The sequence below is a fragment of the Peromyscus leucopus genome, chromosome 5 (assembly GCF_004664715.2).
Source record: "Peromyscus leucopus breed LL Stock chromosome 5, UCI_PerLeu_2.1, whole genome shotgun sequence".
Taxonomy (NCBI): Eukaryota; Metazoa; Chordata; class Mammalia; order Rodentia; family Cricetidae; genus Peromyscus; species Peromyscus leucopus.
Window position 1 is genome coordinate 17,138,967 of NC_051067.1, and position 17,438 is coordinate 17,156,404.

Here is a 17,438-nt window from a genome sequence, read left to right on the forward strand (position 1 = left end):
AGCTTTAACATCAAATCTAAAGCTCTTTCTTCAAGAAATAGTCTGAATATTTTTGAAAATCTGTTATACTCGCTGTGGTAAACTAAGTCATAGTGATGAGAGTGATAAGTTCCTACTACATTAGAACCTAGTCTTTTTTACTGTTCTTTGAATTTTAATTAAATATTATTTAATACTCAGTGTTAATGGATGTCTTAATTTGTCATTGACTTTTTTAATTTAAATATTGGGGTGTATGGGTCAAGGTATTGCTACAAATTTTATGGAAAAATTTTATGTCCTATTCCCATCATGGAACATATGGATAATTTTCTTTAGAAGAGTGCATGATGTCTTTTTGTTTGTTTTCTTCAAGACAGACTTTCTCTGAGTATTCCTGGCTATCCTGGAATACTGGCCTTGAATTTGGAGATCCTCCTGCCTCTGCCTCCCAAGTGCTGGGATTAAAGGCGTGAGCCACCACTGCCCAGCTGCATGTTGTCTTTTTACTTCTGATTATTAAAGTAATTCCGCAGTTCAAGAATTAGAGTTTGATAATTGCATAGCCTGTCTTCTCCCAGAGATAAGCCACTGTTACCATAATCTTGTTTTATTTTGTATATCTATTTTGTTTGTTTTTTCATTGTATGTACCTTGGACTGTATGTTGCAGCAAGTCATGGACTATGTTTTTCTAGGCACCAGTCAGAAGACAGATGAAAGCTAAGCAGCTCACTGCACAGTCTTATGGTGTGACGAGCTCAACAGCACGGCGGATATTGCAGTCATTAGAGAAGATGTCAAGCCCTCTCGCGGTAAAAATTTGAAATCGTAATGAAATGAAATAATGCAGCAGAATTTGAGTTTAGTGAAAAAACTGATTTTTATTAACTTTTTTTGTTATTGTAATGTTAACAGGATGCGAAAAGAATTCCATCCGCTGTTTCTTCTCCTCTGAATTCTGTACGTTAACTTTTAAATTTTACATGAAATGAGAGTTGTTTTTCAGTTTTCTACCTATTCTAATACTATTTCATTTTTTTCAGCCTCTTGATAGGAGTGGGATAGACAGCACAGCTTTTCAGGCCAAAAAAGAAAAGGTAAGCTATCTAAAATGTCAGCCGCTTGTTGTGTTTACAGTTAGCAAGTAGATTGTAGTCACCAGCGAACATGTTTCAAAAAGGAGCTATTTTTACCTTTGGCATTGTAGCTTATCTCTCAGCCTTGGGATGAGCAACATAGGAAGTACATTCAGTGTTTTGGCTGTTTTCCATCCTCATGTTTATGACAGTGCTTACGGCTTTCTCTTAATTTTAGGTAAATAAAATGAAGAGTGGAAATTCCAAATGTTTAGTCATTGGAAGTGCAATAAACATATACCCTCATTGAAATAGTCAGTTTTGAAGAATTTTTATTCAACACATCAAATAGAACTTCATTTTGATAGATATTTCATCAGCTGAAATACTAGTTGAGGATATTGTAGCTAATAAAACATGCAATGTAAATATCTTGATGCCTTTTAGTTTAATTTTTGTGGATTAAATTAGCTTTTGAAATTATTGTGAGGGAGATTAGTGCTTGGTAATGGTGTTGAAGAGGTGTCTCCTGTCTTATATTTATAGCTATTTAAGTGTTCTCCAGGAAAAGTAGATTGCTGGATCCTTACTTACGAAAGAATTTATTATAACATTAAGCTCTCTAAAAGTAATTACTAAAATTATCACTATCTGAATTACTTGTGGAGATTAAATGAGATGTTGCTATGTCATTATAATTATTCTTACCAAATATGGGGCAGGAAGAAAGTTAGGGTTCTTTTCCCCCCTTGGAAGAATATTCGAATTTCTAGGGTTACCTAGATGTTTGTAGTTAGGTAAGACGGATCTATCTGCTTCGAACCACTGTCGTGCTGTAAATATAAAATGTTAACTTTCCTCAGACTCCCATTTATATCAGAAAAGTAAAATTTTAAGATTGTGCCATAATATAAATTGTCAGTGAAAATACTGTAAGTGTTTATGAGTTGCTGGGAATTAAAAAGCCGTATTATAGTATTAATTGTGTATCACATATAACAAACTTTCTCATAGAGTTGAGGATTTATAGGTGCTTTACAGAAGGCTTTGCCCTGGAAACCAGCATTGTTGACAGCTGTTGCTGAGTGAATGGACTATGCATGATAGTTTATGGACACAGTGGGTGTTCTAGACTTTATAATTGTCTTACACCAACAAGACTTTTACTATATTTCAATGTAACAAAGGACCATGAGCAAAACACTTGGGTACTTAGACTTCAAAACCAGTTCATGTCACAGTCTGGAAGTCTTAATATAATGCTTTATCAATTAGACTCATATTGTAATTCCTTTGGTTTCATTTGTTTTTAAAATAGTGGTAAACCACTTTGGAGAAAAAGATTTGCATATATGTTTATGAATTTGAAAATTTTTATGCCTTATTTAAAAATCATTTAACTTTTAAAAATTATTATTATTTTTTTTTGTGTGTGTGTTTTTCTGCATGTATATGTGTGCACCGTGTATATGCCTTGTGCTCTTAGAGGCCAGAAGAGGGCCTCATATCCCTGAGATTGGAGGCGTAGAAGTAACATGCCATGTAGGTGCTGAGAACCGAACTCAGTAAAAGCAAGTGCTTTTAACTACTGGGTTATCTCTCTGGCCCCTGTAAAAAACTATCTTAATTCTCAATGAAAAGAAATAGAAACAGATGTTTGGGAAAATGCAGAAAAATAAGTTTTAGCCATGTCCAAAATTCATCTTGGCTAAGGTTACAGTTGTTCAGTTGTCTTGACTATTACACGGTTTCATTTTGTGTGGGTACATGTGTGCTTGTGTGAAAGTCCTGCAAAATAGTCTAAAATTAGATGTATGTATATTTGCATATTAATAGATTAAATTCCTTTGGTTTATCATTTTTTTTCTGTTACTATTTTAGTCTGCCTATTTCTCTAGGAAATAGTCTCTAGGTCACATTAGCTATTTTGAAATAATTTTTAGATATGCCACTGATCAATAAAAATGTTTATTTTTGATTTCTGTTTTTCTTATAAGGTGGACTCTCAGTATCCCCCTGTTCAGAGACTAATGACCCCAAAGCCAGTTTCCATAGCAACAAATAGAACTATCTATTTTAAACCGTCTCTGACCCCATCTGGTGACTTAAGGAAGACTAATCAAAGGATAGATAAAAAGAACAGTGTGAGTTTGTTTGTTTATTTGTTTTCTTAAGATAGTATCTTGCTATATATCTATGCTGGCCTGGAACTCAGTAGATAACTGGGCTGACCTCACATTCATGTTGGTTATACTGCTTCTACCTTTTAAGTGCTGGATTATAGGTGTGCACTACCACATCTCTCTGAGTGTATTTATTTTTTACCAGTTTATTTTCTTCTTGAACCAGTCTATGAATATTGGTTGGAGTGAATATGTAAATGGAGGACCTCTGCTGGTGTAGTCTAGTAATTGTATGATGCCTGTTAACTAGTTAGCTAATTAGAATTGGGATACCTTTGAAAATAGTTTTCACCTAGATCACATCCCAAATCTGTGTGGGCAAATTTTATATATTCATCGCCTAGAAAAAGTTTGTTAAATTTACTTATCTATGAGTCTTATTTGTGTTGCTGAATTCTAAAAGGTTTCAGATGTTATATCTTCTGACAGAATTTCTCCTGTATTAACTCATTTTAAAAAGAAAATACGTAAAAAAATTTTTCCCCCCAGACAGGGTTTCTGTGTGTAGTTTTGGTGCCTGTCCTGGGTCTTGCTCTGTAGAGCAGGCTGGCCTGGAACTCAAACTGCTGGGATTAAAGGTGTGTACCACCACCGCTGCCCAGCTTAAAATGTTTTTTGTATCTGCTTCTCTAAACTAAGATCCAAAGATCAGATACTGCTTATGATTTTTTTTTCTTCCTAGACCACATAAAAGTTTCTTTTTTGAGGTGTTTTTATACCATAAATTTAACTATTTCATGTTTTTATTTTAGTGATTTTAGCATATCTTAAAGGGTATTGAGCCATTACTACAATTTTAGAACATTTTCATCATCATTTATCTCCTGAATTTTTTTTTCTTTTTTCTTTTTTCTTTTTTTTTTTTTTTTTTTGGAGATAGGGTTTCTCTGTGTAGTTTTGTGCTGAATCTCACTCTGTAGATCAGGCTGGCCTCGAACTCACAGAGATCTGCCTGGCTCTACCTCCCAAGTGCTGGGATTAAAGTTATGCACCACCACCGCCCGGCCCTCTCCTGAATTTTTTAATAACATACCATGTTATAGTATATATGAATATTTTACTGTTTTTTTTTTTAAGGCAGAATATTATTTCATATTATGGAACTTTGCTTAACTATTACTTAGTTGAGATATTTGGGGTTTTTTCACTGTTCAATTAATGTATAATGCTGCTATAGACATTTATGTAGATATGCTTTTGTGGGCATGAATTTTCATTTTTCTTAGGAGTGGAATTGGTAGGCATGTTTGTATTTGAAGAGACAAGGGTAGTTTTATGAAATACCTCACATTCTGTGTTTATTATCTTGTGTTATTTATTTTAGCTAAAGTGTTTTGGGTTTATGTATTATTTTACTGTTTGTGCCTACACTTTTTTCTAATTTCATAAAATAGCTCAGCTTCTTGAAAACTTCACATTTGATAGGGTAGTGTAGCGGTTTCTTGTGTAATGGAGACTAAGGGGATTCAGTCCCTTGATAGTCCCCTCCCAGGGCCAGGAAGAATCTACAGCCAGCTAATAATTTAATCTTTGATGATAAGAAATAAGTCTACATACATGAAACTTTATTATTCTGACTCAGTTCTTTCTCTCCACAGCTTCTATTCTGCTCTCATGCCTAGCTCCTTTCTTGCCTGATTTCTATTTACATTTATCTGCTGTCCACTCTAAGTTCTAACTTAATTCTCTCATCTTAGTTCTGCTCCATCTAGGTTCTCATCTCTCTAGTTCCTTCTCATCTTAACTCCTCACCCATCTCTTTCTCTCTCATCTTGTTCTTCCTCATCTGACCCTTCCTCATCTTCCATCTTGTTCCTAGTACTCTCTTGTAGCTCTTCAATCTGGTTCTTCCCATATAGTTCGTTCCTCTCCAGTTCTTACCCATCTAGTTCTTCTGTTCTCTTTTCTCTGTCTCATCCTCAAGTCCTGTCTCCAAACCTTCTCTAAGTCTCCTTATACCTCTCAGCTCCCTCATCTCTCTGGTATTCAGTTATAAAACGAAGCAATAGCAATCCTTTGGCTGAAGAAGGTCACCAGGCTTGAGTTCTTGCAGGGTTATAAAGGCAGACAAGAGTTTTCCTCAGGGAGTGACCATCAGGTTTTCTTTTGTAACCCAAAAAGGGAGTGGTTAAGGAGGAGGTCAATTGAGAGCTAATGATTAGTTAGTATATCAAGAAAAGGGGATTTATGTGCTCAGTCTACATTCCTAGAAGTACTTAGGTAAGACGTTAGGGGTCTGTAATGTTAGTAAGGCTGTATAAGAAAGGAGGGTCTCAGTTTAAACTGCACAAGAAATAAAGCTACCCTCCTGATCTAGGAGACATGCCTTGTTTCAATAAGGGTGTTACCTTAGTTCAGGAGATCATTTGGCCTTGGATGCCTGATAGGTGTTTTAGATAAATACACTGTTAGGAGTTCTTGGAAGCAAATAGCATACAAGAAAATCATTATATACAAAAGCTAAAATATCACCAAGACTTCTTGATCTTTGGAAAAGTCCTTGACCTTTCCAACTGTAGCTTTTGTGATAGTAGCTGGATCCCATTACACTTTCCTGCGGCCTGCAGCACTGTGTACTTGCTTATCTTCATTCATTACTTGTTAACATTTTGTCATTAAGATTCCCTTTTGAAATTTCTGATTCTCAAGATTTAAAACTTTCTTCATTATTGCTATTGTTGTTATTAGTGTTTGTAATTAGTCAGGCCTAGGGCCTTAGGCTTGTGAGGTTAAGTGCTCTGCCACAGAACTGTATCTTAGCTTGTAAGAAAAAAAATACCTAGATTTCACTATATTTGCTTTAATTTTTTGTCTGCTTATCCTACAGTTTAGGACTTCCCATATGTAATACGTAATAGCATTCAGACCCAATAATGAATGTTGGTGCAAAACAAATCTACAGGTTTTATTTTAGATGTTAAGCAGTTGTCCCCAAAGAAAAATGTCCCAAGATTATGACTTGTAGTTGTTGTATCTTTGTCTCTGTCTCCATTATCCTAGAATAGTCTTGAAAAACAAAAGTCAGTTACTGTGTAATGTCCAGCAGTGTGAGATTGTTCTGGATGGACCTAGATTCTGATTATTCTTGGTTAACCACTAAAGAAGGGCTGGGCTCTTCTTAGTGCTCAGGCATGCCTATTTTTGATCTCATTAGCATTTTTGAGAATTCTTGCCTGAAGCTGTTTGTTGATTGCACTGTGGTGGATCTTTAATTCTATTGTTCTTTCTCCATGTAGTGGTTAACCTTTTGCTATAAAGAAGAATTTCTTTTCTGTATTGGATTTACTTCAACTGAATTCTGAATTTAATAAAGTCTAAAGTACTTGCTTACGTCCACCCACCCCCCACATTGGCTTTGAAAAGAATCTTTTATGCTCTTTTACTATGACCCATCATCATTATTATTATTATTATTATTATTATTATTATTATTATTATTATTATTATTTGGTTTTTCGAGACAGGCTTTCTCTGTGTAGCTTTGTGCCTTTCCTGGATCTCGCTCTGTAGACCAGGCTGGCCTCGAACTCACAAAGATTCACCTGCCTCTGCCCCCCGAGTGCTGGGATTTAAGGCGTGTGCCACCACTGCCCGGCAATGACCCATCATTTTGAGCACTTTACTTTTTATATTGCAAGGTAATTCAGAATCTTGGACATTTCTAGCTCTCTATTTATGTAACTGGCTCTTTGTACAGGAAGCCTTAGTTCTTCTCAGTGAGAGGAATTTACATCTCAGAGATTCTGTCCTGTTTAAATTACATGTGCATTTAGTATGCAAGAAGGAAAGTGATCCCCCCGGAACTTTGTACTAGTGTTTTAGTAAATACATGATGAATGACATTTGTGTACACACACACACACACACACACACACACACACACACACACACACACTTTGTACTAGTGTTTTGGTAAATACATGATGAATGACATTTGTATACACACACACTCACTCACTCAAATTATAGTAAGTAGTACATTTGTAACTCTGGTTAGCATTCAGAGAACATGTCTAAATTATATATTCTAGGACTTGTTAAAAAAAATCACCAAATTTCTAATTCCAAATATTTATAGGGTAAAGCATGTTATTAAGAAAATTTGAAGCTATGGATATAGCTTTCAGTGGTACTTGTTTTGCATGTTAAGGCTCTGAGTCAAGCCCATCACCAAAAAAGAAAAAATTTAAGCCAGACATATTCATTCTTATAATCCCAGCACTTGGTGGGTGGAGGCAACAGGATCTGGAATTCAAATCTAGTTTAAAATTCATACTGAGTTTGAGGCATGCTTCTCTTATTACTATCCCACCCCTATAAAAAAATTGTTTTAAATAAAATCTTCATTCTGTTTTTTTCTTTCAGACTATAAATGAAAAAAATATCTCAAGACAAAATAGAGAGCAAGAAAGGTAATGTCATTTCATATACAACTGGATTTCTTTATATTTATTTTGTAAGGTTCATATTTATAATAGTCTCAAAGATTAAGAAAATTAAAAGTATATTTAGGGGAGTAGTGAGATGGCTCAGCAGGTCAAGGCACTTGCTACCAAGCCTGGAACCTTGTGTTCAGTCTCTAGAACCCACATAGTGGGAGCATAGAATTGACTCCCCAAAGCTGTCCCATTACCCTCCTAAGCTCTCCGTGTGATGATCATGTGTGCTCTCATGTGCTCGCACACATACACAAAAGAAATGTAGAAAAATTTATGTTTTGCTATTTATTGATTGTCTTGTTAGCTCTTCTGGTAGTTGAATATTCATTTAACAATTTCTGGAACAAAATAATATATCAATTGTAATTTTCTTTTTATTTGCTAGTGGCTTTTCATACCCCAATTTCAGTATTCCTGCAGCCAACGGTTTATCTTCTGGAGTAGGTGGTGGAGGTGGCAAGATGAGAAGAGAGAGAACACGCTTTGTTGCTTCTAAACCCCCAGAGGAGGAGGTAGGCTCCTATTTTATAGAACTTTGAAATGGTGGTGATGAGGTGTGACCCACAGGAATGGGACTTGGGGAAGACTTGGATTGAAAATTATCCACCATTGAAACCATCCTTTAGACTGTGCCTATCCAAAACCTAACCTAGGAGCCTTAACTTCATGAATTGCATAAAATAACTTACAATAGAAACACCATTTTTTATGTAGGTTATTCCTATTGAAATTATTTGATTCTCTGGACACTGCCTTAAGGTTTTGCTTATTTTTCAAATGTACATATGATTAACACTATGTACTTTTGCTAGCCCCTCCCCTCTCCCTCCCTCTCTTTCCCTCCCTCCTTCTTTCATTCTCTCATTTTTGTTAGTCCTCTCTCTCTCTCTGTGTGTGATACTTCATGTTAAATGGAACGATGGGTTTTAAATTTCTCTGCTATTTATCCTTTGTGCAGATTTACAACAATTAATCCATTCTCTCATCAGGGTACATTTGGGCTGATTCCCAGTATGTGCTAAGGTGAATATTTATACACTTCTCCTTTGCCATGTGCAGTTTGGTCTGGAGGATATTTACCTAGGCATGGGACTGTTGACTGCAGGGGTTGGCACACGTCTTTAAATGTGTCTGACTTTACTGTATTCCTCTTCACAACACTTCACACGATCATAGGTGGACCATCTATTTATTTATTTTTTTTTTTTACTAGCACTGTTTTGTTTGGACTCATTACTGGTGTGATAGCTGTAAAATGTCATTGGGATTTTATTTTGCATTTTCTTGTTTAATGGGAAGAATTAGTTTTTTGTATGTGTTTTATGACCATTTAAGTTTTTCTTTATTCATATTTTCCCTATTGGGTTTTTAAATTTTTTCATTAGGACGAGTTCTTGGACTGGTGAGGTAGCTAAGTGGGTGGGGGTGCCTGCTACAAGTCTGGAACCTGAGTTCATTCCTGGGACCTACGTGGTGGAAGAAGAGATGGACCTTTGTGGGTTGTCTTTAACTGCCACATGTGCTCTACAGCCTATGTGTGTCTGTACACGTGTGGGAACACACACGTGTAATTAAGATACAGTTTAAAAAAGAATCGAACTTGTAGGTGCTGCTTGGATAGAGAAGATAGAGACTAGTTGAAGACTGGTTAAGTTGACTGTCTGGAGTTTGCTCATTTCTTACCTTTTGAGTTGAAACAGCTCCCATTTCATTCAGTCTTTTTTTTCTTAGATTTATTTATTTTCTTTATGTATATGAGTGCTCTATCCGTATGTATGCCTTTGTGCCAAAAGAGGGCATCAGATCCCACTATATAGATGGCTGTGAGCCACCATGTGGTTGCTGGGAATTGAATTTAGGACCTCTGGAAGAGCAGCCAGTGATCCTGACCCCATTTCAGTCTTTAAGAGTGATTTCAGCCAAGCTAAATCATTTAAGGCTCTCACCACCCTCTAAGAAGATGTTCAACTTACTAGTTCATTTCAAATTTTGGATTGTAGGAGGTTTTTAAAATTTTACATATGTGGGTGTTTTGACTGCATGTTAGGTCCGCACCATGTGCATGCAGTACCTATGAAGGATAGAAGAGGGCATCAGATTCCTTGGAACTGGAGCCATGGACAGTTGTGAGCCACCATCTGTGTGTTGGGAATTGAACCTGGATCCCTGGAACTGCTCTTAATCACTGAGCTATCTCTCCAGCCCCAGGGGAGTAATGCTTTGACTTAGTTGTTTCTAATTAAAATTTCTCATTATGCTTATTGACCCCTAAAGTTTAAAACTTATATTTAATTGATGATGAATTTTTTTCTGATATGTGTGATTGTGGGCACACATGTGCCAGGGTACATGTGTAGAGGTCACAGGACAACCTCAATCATTGATTTTTGCTTTCCACTTTGAGACTGGGTCTCTCCATTGTTTGCAGCTGTGTGTGCCAGGGTAGCTGATTGGCAGAGTTCTGGGAATTCCCGCCTCCCATTTGTCATGGAGCACTGAGGTTACAGACTGCCTCTGGCTTTATGTGGATTCTTAGATTTGAATAAAGGTCCTCACACTGGTCAAAAAAGTGCTTTTTTTTTTTTTTTTTTTTTTTTTTTGCCACTGAGTCATCTCCCCAGTTCAGTTTATGTTTGAATTTAAAGTTGGATTTCACATCTGTGTTTGGTTTTACAAAAGCTTTGTTTTTTGCTTTTCTAAGATAGTGTTTCTCCGTGTAGTTTTGGTGCCTGTCCTGGTCTCACCCTGTAGTCCATGCAGGCCTCGAACTCACAGAGATCCGCCTGGCTCTGCCTCCCGAGGGCTGGGATTAAAGGTGTGTGTTACCACCGCCCGACTGATCTGTTTTTGTTTTTTTTATTTTTTAGTTGATATGGGGGCGGGGCGGCGCATGTGTACATGGTTGTACTCCCAGTACCACGTATGGCTTTGTTCCATAGCGGAATCATAATTGTGGTACAGAGGAAGACATTTCCCCCATTTAAAAAATGGTGGGGGCGGGTACATGTGCCACAGTGCTTGTGTGGAAGTTAGTAGACAACTTTTAGGAGTCAGTTCTCCTTCCACTTGGGGCTCTGGGGATAGAACTCAGGTTGTCAAGCTTCTTCTGCAAGCAGTTCTACCTACCCGGTCAACTTGCTGCCTCCCCTCATTTTTATAAAATAGGAAATTGGTGCTGAAATTAAGTTACATGGCAGTTGGTGGCACAACTGGGAATTGAAGTCTTTAGGTTTTTAACTCAAGAGCTCTTGTTAATATTGCATGGGGCCTATTTTTTTCTTCCTGTTTAAACTTGCTCACAACTACGTCAGTTCTCCTTGAAAATAAGTTGATAAAAGCATGGCATGAAAGATGACATCGTCACAAAACATGCTGTGTTTTAGGAAATGGAAGCACCAGTGTTACCGCAGATCTCTCTACCAATCAGCAGCTCCTCACTGCCTACCTTCAGTTTTAGTTCCCCTGTGATCTCAGCTTCCTCATCATCACCGGTCAGCTCTTCTCAGCCATTACCAAACAAGGTACAGAACCACTGTGTGAGTGTGGTGACTTCTGGTTTACTCCTTTTAATCCAATACTTAAAAAAGAAAAAATGGCTGGGCGGTAGTGGCGCATGCCTTTAATCCCAGCACTCGGGAGGCACAGCCAGGTGGATCTCTGTGAGTTCAAGGCCAGCCTGGGCTACCAAGTGAGTTCCAGGAAAGGCGCAAAGCTACACAGAGAAACCCTGTCTCGAAAAACCAAAAAAAGAAAAAAGAAAAAAGAAAAAAAAATGGCTTTTCATTGTAAAAATCAGTAACTCAAAACTAAGAAGAGAAAAAATATTGAGGAATTGGTGCTGGGAATTGATTCTAGGGCCTTTTTCATGTTGGGGAACATTCCCCCACACACACCCCAAAAATTGAAAACGGTGTTTTATTATTTTTTTAAAATGTATATTTACAGTGGGAGTATTCCAATCTCATAAAGTCTATGCACTAGACCTAAAGTGAGAATGTTGGTCTCCAACAGTATTTGCAGTTCAGGAAAAAGCAGTTGCTAGTTAGTGTTTTAAGAAGTCAAAAGTATTTTAAATTTAAATGGAAAGAGTGCTTTTATTTCTTTGAAAATATTTTCTTAAAGTCTGTTTTATCTTTCAGTCTTCTTACTATCTCTTTTTGTATTATTTCTCACTACTATGGAAAACCAGGTACAGACCTCTCTGGGCAGCACTGGCAGTCCTATGTTCACATTTTCATCTCCCATTGTAAAATCTACACAGGCAGATGTGCTACCTCCAGCATCTGTAAGTACCAAACAAGGACAGTTCATTATTGATTTCAAAGCCATAGTGTTTTGTTTTTAAATCAAACCTAAGAGTTCATTGGTAGTAAAACACTTCTCCAAATTAAAAATTGAGTGTACAGGAAACAAATGTATTGTATTCTTTAGTACATGTTTAGATATGTGTGTGGGCATCTTCTCTGTGTCATTTGTACGGTTACAGTGAAGATGTTTTAATTTCATTAGTACTTTTTCAGTTATCCCCAAAGAAGGACATTCATTTGCATTCATTTATACTCTAGAAATTTAACATGGCTTCAATATAGTATATATAGTCAGTGTTTTCTTGTAACTTCAGACTATCCTATAATGCTGATTAATTGCTGTCTCCTGAAGATTAGATGGAAAGATGTTGGCAGCTACATCATAATTGCATTTAAAATCTCTCGAATCACTTTTAATCTTGAACAATTCTGTTTGGGATATTGTTACACAGTATATATTTATTTCTTTGTAATTGAGAACTATTGGATAAGAATAATATGTACATGTAATGTTCCTGTTGTATACACTTCCGTCATATATATCAGCTTTTATATACTGTCTTTAGGGTTTTTTTTTTTTTTTTTTTTTTTTTTTTTTTGAGAAATGATCTTACTGTGTAGCAATGGCTGGCCTGGAGCTCATTATATAGGCTAGCCTAGCCTTGAACTCACAGAGATCACCTGCCTCCGCTTCCTGAGTGCTGGGATCAGAGGCCACACTTGGCTTGTTTTCAGGGTTTTGGCTGTATACTTGGGTTTTGTCATAGCTAATTGTTAACAGATAATTGTAGTTCTCTTGCACCCTTGTCCCCTAGACCTCATAATTTGTAAGATGGTGTTCAAGACCTGGGGATTAGGATCTCTTCAATATTTTATGTAATCCTTTTAAAAGGGAAAATACATAAACAGTTAAACTGTTTTATTATTTTTTAAAAATGTATATTTACAGTGGGAGTATTCCAATCTCATAAAGTCTATGCACTAGACCTAAAGTGAGAATGTTGGTCTCCAACAGCATTTGCAGTTCAGGAAAAAGCAGTTGCTAGTTAGTGTTTTAAGAAGTCAAAAGTATTTTAAATTTAAATGGAAAGAGTGCTTTTATCTCTTTGAAAATATTTTCTTAAAGTCTGTCTTTAGGTCAAACTGACAATGCTGTTTTATATTTTTTTATTCACTGAGTTTTTCATTCATTTATTCAAGATAGTATCTGGTTATGTTGCCTAGGCTGACTTCAAACTTGGTTCAAGTACTTTCTTAGCCTCCCTGATTTGGGTCTAGAGCTCAGCATCAGTGTACTAGGTACTTGGTTTATGAGTTCTAAATTTAGGAATTACAAAATATGAAAAGCTATCTTATTTATGACCAGTGATATTTAGTATGCCTTTTGATATAATGTAAAACAAAGTTCTGTTATTTGTTTCATGATATTTTGACAGCTGAAAAATACCTTTTCTCATTATAGATTGGATTTACATTTAGTGTGCCTGTTGCGAAAACAGAACTTTCTGGCTCTAATAGTTCTTCAGAACCAATTTTAAGTAGTAGTTCAGGTAAGTGAAAATTATGCTTCACAATCTTTACAAAATAAAAACCAAACCCATATGTTAAGGGGAGCACTTCAATTCTCCTTTGGTCATTCTTGAAAGTGCTTTCCTTTGAAGGAAATCAGCTCTGAAAAGTTAGTGGAAGCCATTCCAGCAGTTTTTTTTTTTTTTTTTTAAATTATCGTGAGTCATTTTTAACTGTTGTAGCTTGGTTTATGGTGTGCTGGCCATAATAATGCATTTATTCACTATAGTTAGTCAGAATAAGACACTAAATTTTTTGTCACATCTTATTACAAACTGAAGGTTTATTATTGTAGTTGTGGTGAACCTAATCGTTCGGTTTCTTTCACTTCACAAACATTTTTTTTTTTTTGGTTTTTTCGAGACAGGGTTTCTCTGTGTAGCTTTGCGCCTTTCCTGGAGCTCACTTGGTAGCCCAGGCTGGCCTCGAACTCACAGAGATCCGCCTGGCTCTGCCTCCCGAGTGCTGGGATTAAAGGTGTGCGCCACCACGCCCGGCTACACAAACATTTTTACTTATGCATTTTGCTGGTTTCAGATTAGTGGTGCATAAGTTCTGAACTGAAGAAACACTGCATCACTAAGTGAATGAAATTAGATCATCAAAGCAGGTTTTGGTGGTAGTGGTCATGGTTTTTGGTGTTTGGGAAATAAGAAAACATCTGAGTTTAATTCCCTAGGTCAAGAATTTTGAGCAAGTATATTTTACCCAAGAAGGAAAAGGAAACGGGGAACAGGGACAGGAGCAGTGGACGCTTGCATGTGCTTTGTCATGAGGCTGGAGAAGTTGCATTAAGTCTTAAAAGCCCTTGCCTTCTATGCTGAATAAATGGCTTGATTAATACACACACACACACACACACACACACACACACACACACACACACACACACCCTACACACCTACCTCATTTTTGCTAATGCTAGGTGGTTACTCTAGCCTTAGTTTTTATTCTGATGCTTTGTTGTCTTTTTTGGGGGGGTGTTTTTGCTTTTGTTTTTCAACAGGGTCTCTACCCATCCCTGGCTGTCTTAGAACTCATTGTGTAGACCAGGCTATCCTCCAGCTCAAAGAAATCCTCCTGCCTCTGCCTCCTGAGTGCTGGGATTAAAGGCTGGGATAAAAGACGTGCACCACCACTGCCTACTGCCCGCCCCACAATGGTTTTTATATGAGAGTGAGTGAAATAGTAGTTGACGGTGGGATACTGAGTAAGAGCATATGCAGTGTTGTAAGTACAGACATCAGTTGGGGGTTCTTGTCCTGTCCACAGTGTTTTTCACATAGCTACTCAAAGGCCTAAAACCCTAGATCCTGTCTTTTAAAATGTATATTATTAAACCAAAAAGAAAAAGTAGTTAGGACATAGAAGTTAAGAGAGGTTTTGGATTTTCTAGGCATCTGAACAATAAGACCCATAGACAACGGAAAGGGCCCAGAAAAATTTTATGTCTGTGCCCTCCCAAATTGGATGAAACAGGTCTGTATCATAGAAAGTAGCAAGCAATTTCAGTTTCAATTCTTACTATTAGTTATTTTCTTAAATGTTATTATGGACTTGAGGAAAATCCTTGAATTGAGCAATCTTAAGACTAGTTTCAAAGACAGAAATTCATCTTTCTGAATTTTACTAATGTTTTAATAGTAGATGACTGGCAGTTTGTTAAAGAAGCTTTGCATTTTATTGCTTCTTGAATTTTTAGGAGTTGGTCACAGATATATTCATGAGTGGAATCTTTAGAGGTATGTGTTCTTGCGACACGACCATTTCTCGCAACTTTTATCATTTAAAGAAACTGATTGAAATGTGGAGATGGTGGTGCAATGCCTGTAGTTGCGAGTTTGAGACCAACTTGGACTGCAAGTTCACATTTCAAACAAAACAAAAAAACGTGTGGAGGTCATGACTAATTTTGTGAAAGGAGCAAGTGTTTTCTTTAATTACTATTTCTTTATTTCTTCCTTTTTATTTATTTATTTTTTTGTTTTTGTTTTTCGAGACAGGGTTTCTCCGTGTAGTTTTGTGCCTTTTCTGGAACTCACTTTGTAGACCAGGCTGGCCTCGAACTCACAGAGGTCCGCCTGCTTCTGCTTCCCGAGTGCTGGGATTAAAGGCGTACACCACCACCAACCCAGCTAATTCCTATTTCTGTCACATTGAGTACTGTAGGCAGAAGTTTCTGTCCTGCCAGCAGCTCCTTACTCCCAAATACCCAGCAGCTGCTTCCCAAATTACCACAGAGGCTTATATTAATTACATATTCGTGGCTGACGGCTCAGGCTTATTACTGACTAGCTCTTAGGTTTAAATTAACCCATTTCTACTAAGCTATGCATTCCCACGTGGTCTGCGGCTTACTGATCCTTACTGATCCTTGGGTGGATGGTTTGTTTCTGCCCCAACTCCGCCCTTTTTCATATCTGTCCTCAGTTTGATTGTACTGCCTAACCTTATCTTGCTTCGCCGTTGGCCAAACAGCTTTTTTTTTCAACTAATGAGAGCAACACATATTCACAGCATACAGAAGGGCATCCCACAGCAGAGTACATTTCAGGTTGTCCTTAAAAATATGCTTTTGCTGAGAATAGTGGCTCTTAGAAGCACTGGGGAGACCGAGGCAGGAGGAGTGGAAGTTCAAGGCCAACTGTGTTAAAGCTAGCTATGGCTACGTGTATCTCAGAGGTTGAGAGCACTGGCTACTCTTACTCTTCGTTTCCCAGCACCTACGTGGGATCTGACTCCCTTTTCTTAGCCTGCGTCGGCACCAGCCATGCATATACATACGTGCAGGCAAAGTATACACATAAAATAAATATTAAAAGAAAACTAATAAAAAGTTACTTTGCCTTATGTTACTAAGTTATGATTATAAAATATGAAAGCAAGGTCTGACAACCACCCATCCAATCATTATCATGTTCTGCTAATCTCTAGATGAAAGTTTTGTTTTCTAATCTACTTTACCACAGTTATACTTTATGAATAATTTTTGTGGAGTGTTTAGCATTCTGTTGTCTCTGATAATTTATGTACAAGATCCTTATTATTGAATATTAATTGAACATGTTTTTCAGTACTATAATTGAAGGATATTTTTAATCGTAGTATGGATTTCTAGATGTGAAACCAGTTGAAAATTGCTTTGGTTTTTTTTTTTTTTTTTTGGTTTTTCGAGACAGGGTTTCTCTGCGTAGCTTTGCGCCTTTCCTGGAGCTCACTTGGTAGCCCAGGCTGGCCTCGAACTCACAGAGATCCGCCTGGCTCTGCCTCCCGAGTGCTGGGATTAAAGGCGTGCGCCACCACCGCCCGGCCTTGGTTTGTTTTTTAAATTGCTATTTGATCAGATCTATTATATCAGGCATTGGACAAACTTCTCATTTGTCATGTCTGGCTAGTGCTTCTGTTTGCTTTCCAGAGAACTCATGGGCTGACAGTTGTCATCTTTATTACCTTTTTCTCTGCAGAGTGGTTTGTGAGGGAATGTACAATGTAAGAAATAGTGTTTTTACGGGGGCTGGAGAGATGGCTCAGTGGTTAAGAGCACTGGCTGCTATTCCACAGGTCCTGAGTTCAATCCCCAGCAACTACATGGTGGCTCATAACCATCAATAATGAGATCTAGTGCCCTCATGCATGTGTACACGCAGTTGTACACGCAGGCAGAACACTGTATGCATAATAAATAAATCTTTAAAAAAAAAAAGAAATAGTGTTTTTTACTTTTGCGATGGCAGTTTGTTTAACTCTACTCTTTGTTATTTGTCTATTATTTTTGAATTGGGGTGAGTTTTTCAGAGTTTTAGAAACTGATCAAAAAGTTGTTTTGAAAATGGTTTTAACTCAAGTCCGCTTTTTTTTCCCTCTTGGCTTAATAACTTTTATA

General features: G+C 37.1%; 1 protein-coding gene across 3 annotated transcripts in view; it reads left to right on the plus strand.

The window, feature by feature from the left end:
- Nucleotides 1-17,438, plus strand: part of Nup153 (nucleoporin 153) — a 55,909-nt gene that overhangs the window by 21,246 nt on the left and 17,225 nt on the right. For 2 of the 3 annotated variants that reach the window (XM_028867683.2, XM_028867685.2), the window contains 9 exons: nt 677-793; nt 897-941; nt 1,025-1,078; nt 3,055-3,201; nt 7,606-7,652; nt 8,065-8,191; nt 11,063-11,200; nt 11,869-11,964; nt 13,449-13,536. In XM_028867683.2, the coding sequence (XP_028723516.1) occupies nt 677-793; nt 897-941; nt 1,025-1,078; nt 3,055-3,201; nt 7,606-7,652; nt 8,065-8,191; nt 11,063-11,200; nt 11,869-11,964; nt 13,449-13,536 (859 nt within the window). The remainder of the gene's footprint in view (nt 1-676; nt 794-896; nt 942-1,024; nt 1,079-3,054; nt 3,202-7,605; nt 7,653-8,064; nt 8,192-11,062; nt 11,201-11,868; nt 11,965-13,448; nt 13,537-17,438) is intronic. The other variant, XM_028867684.2, reaches the window with a different exon arrangement.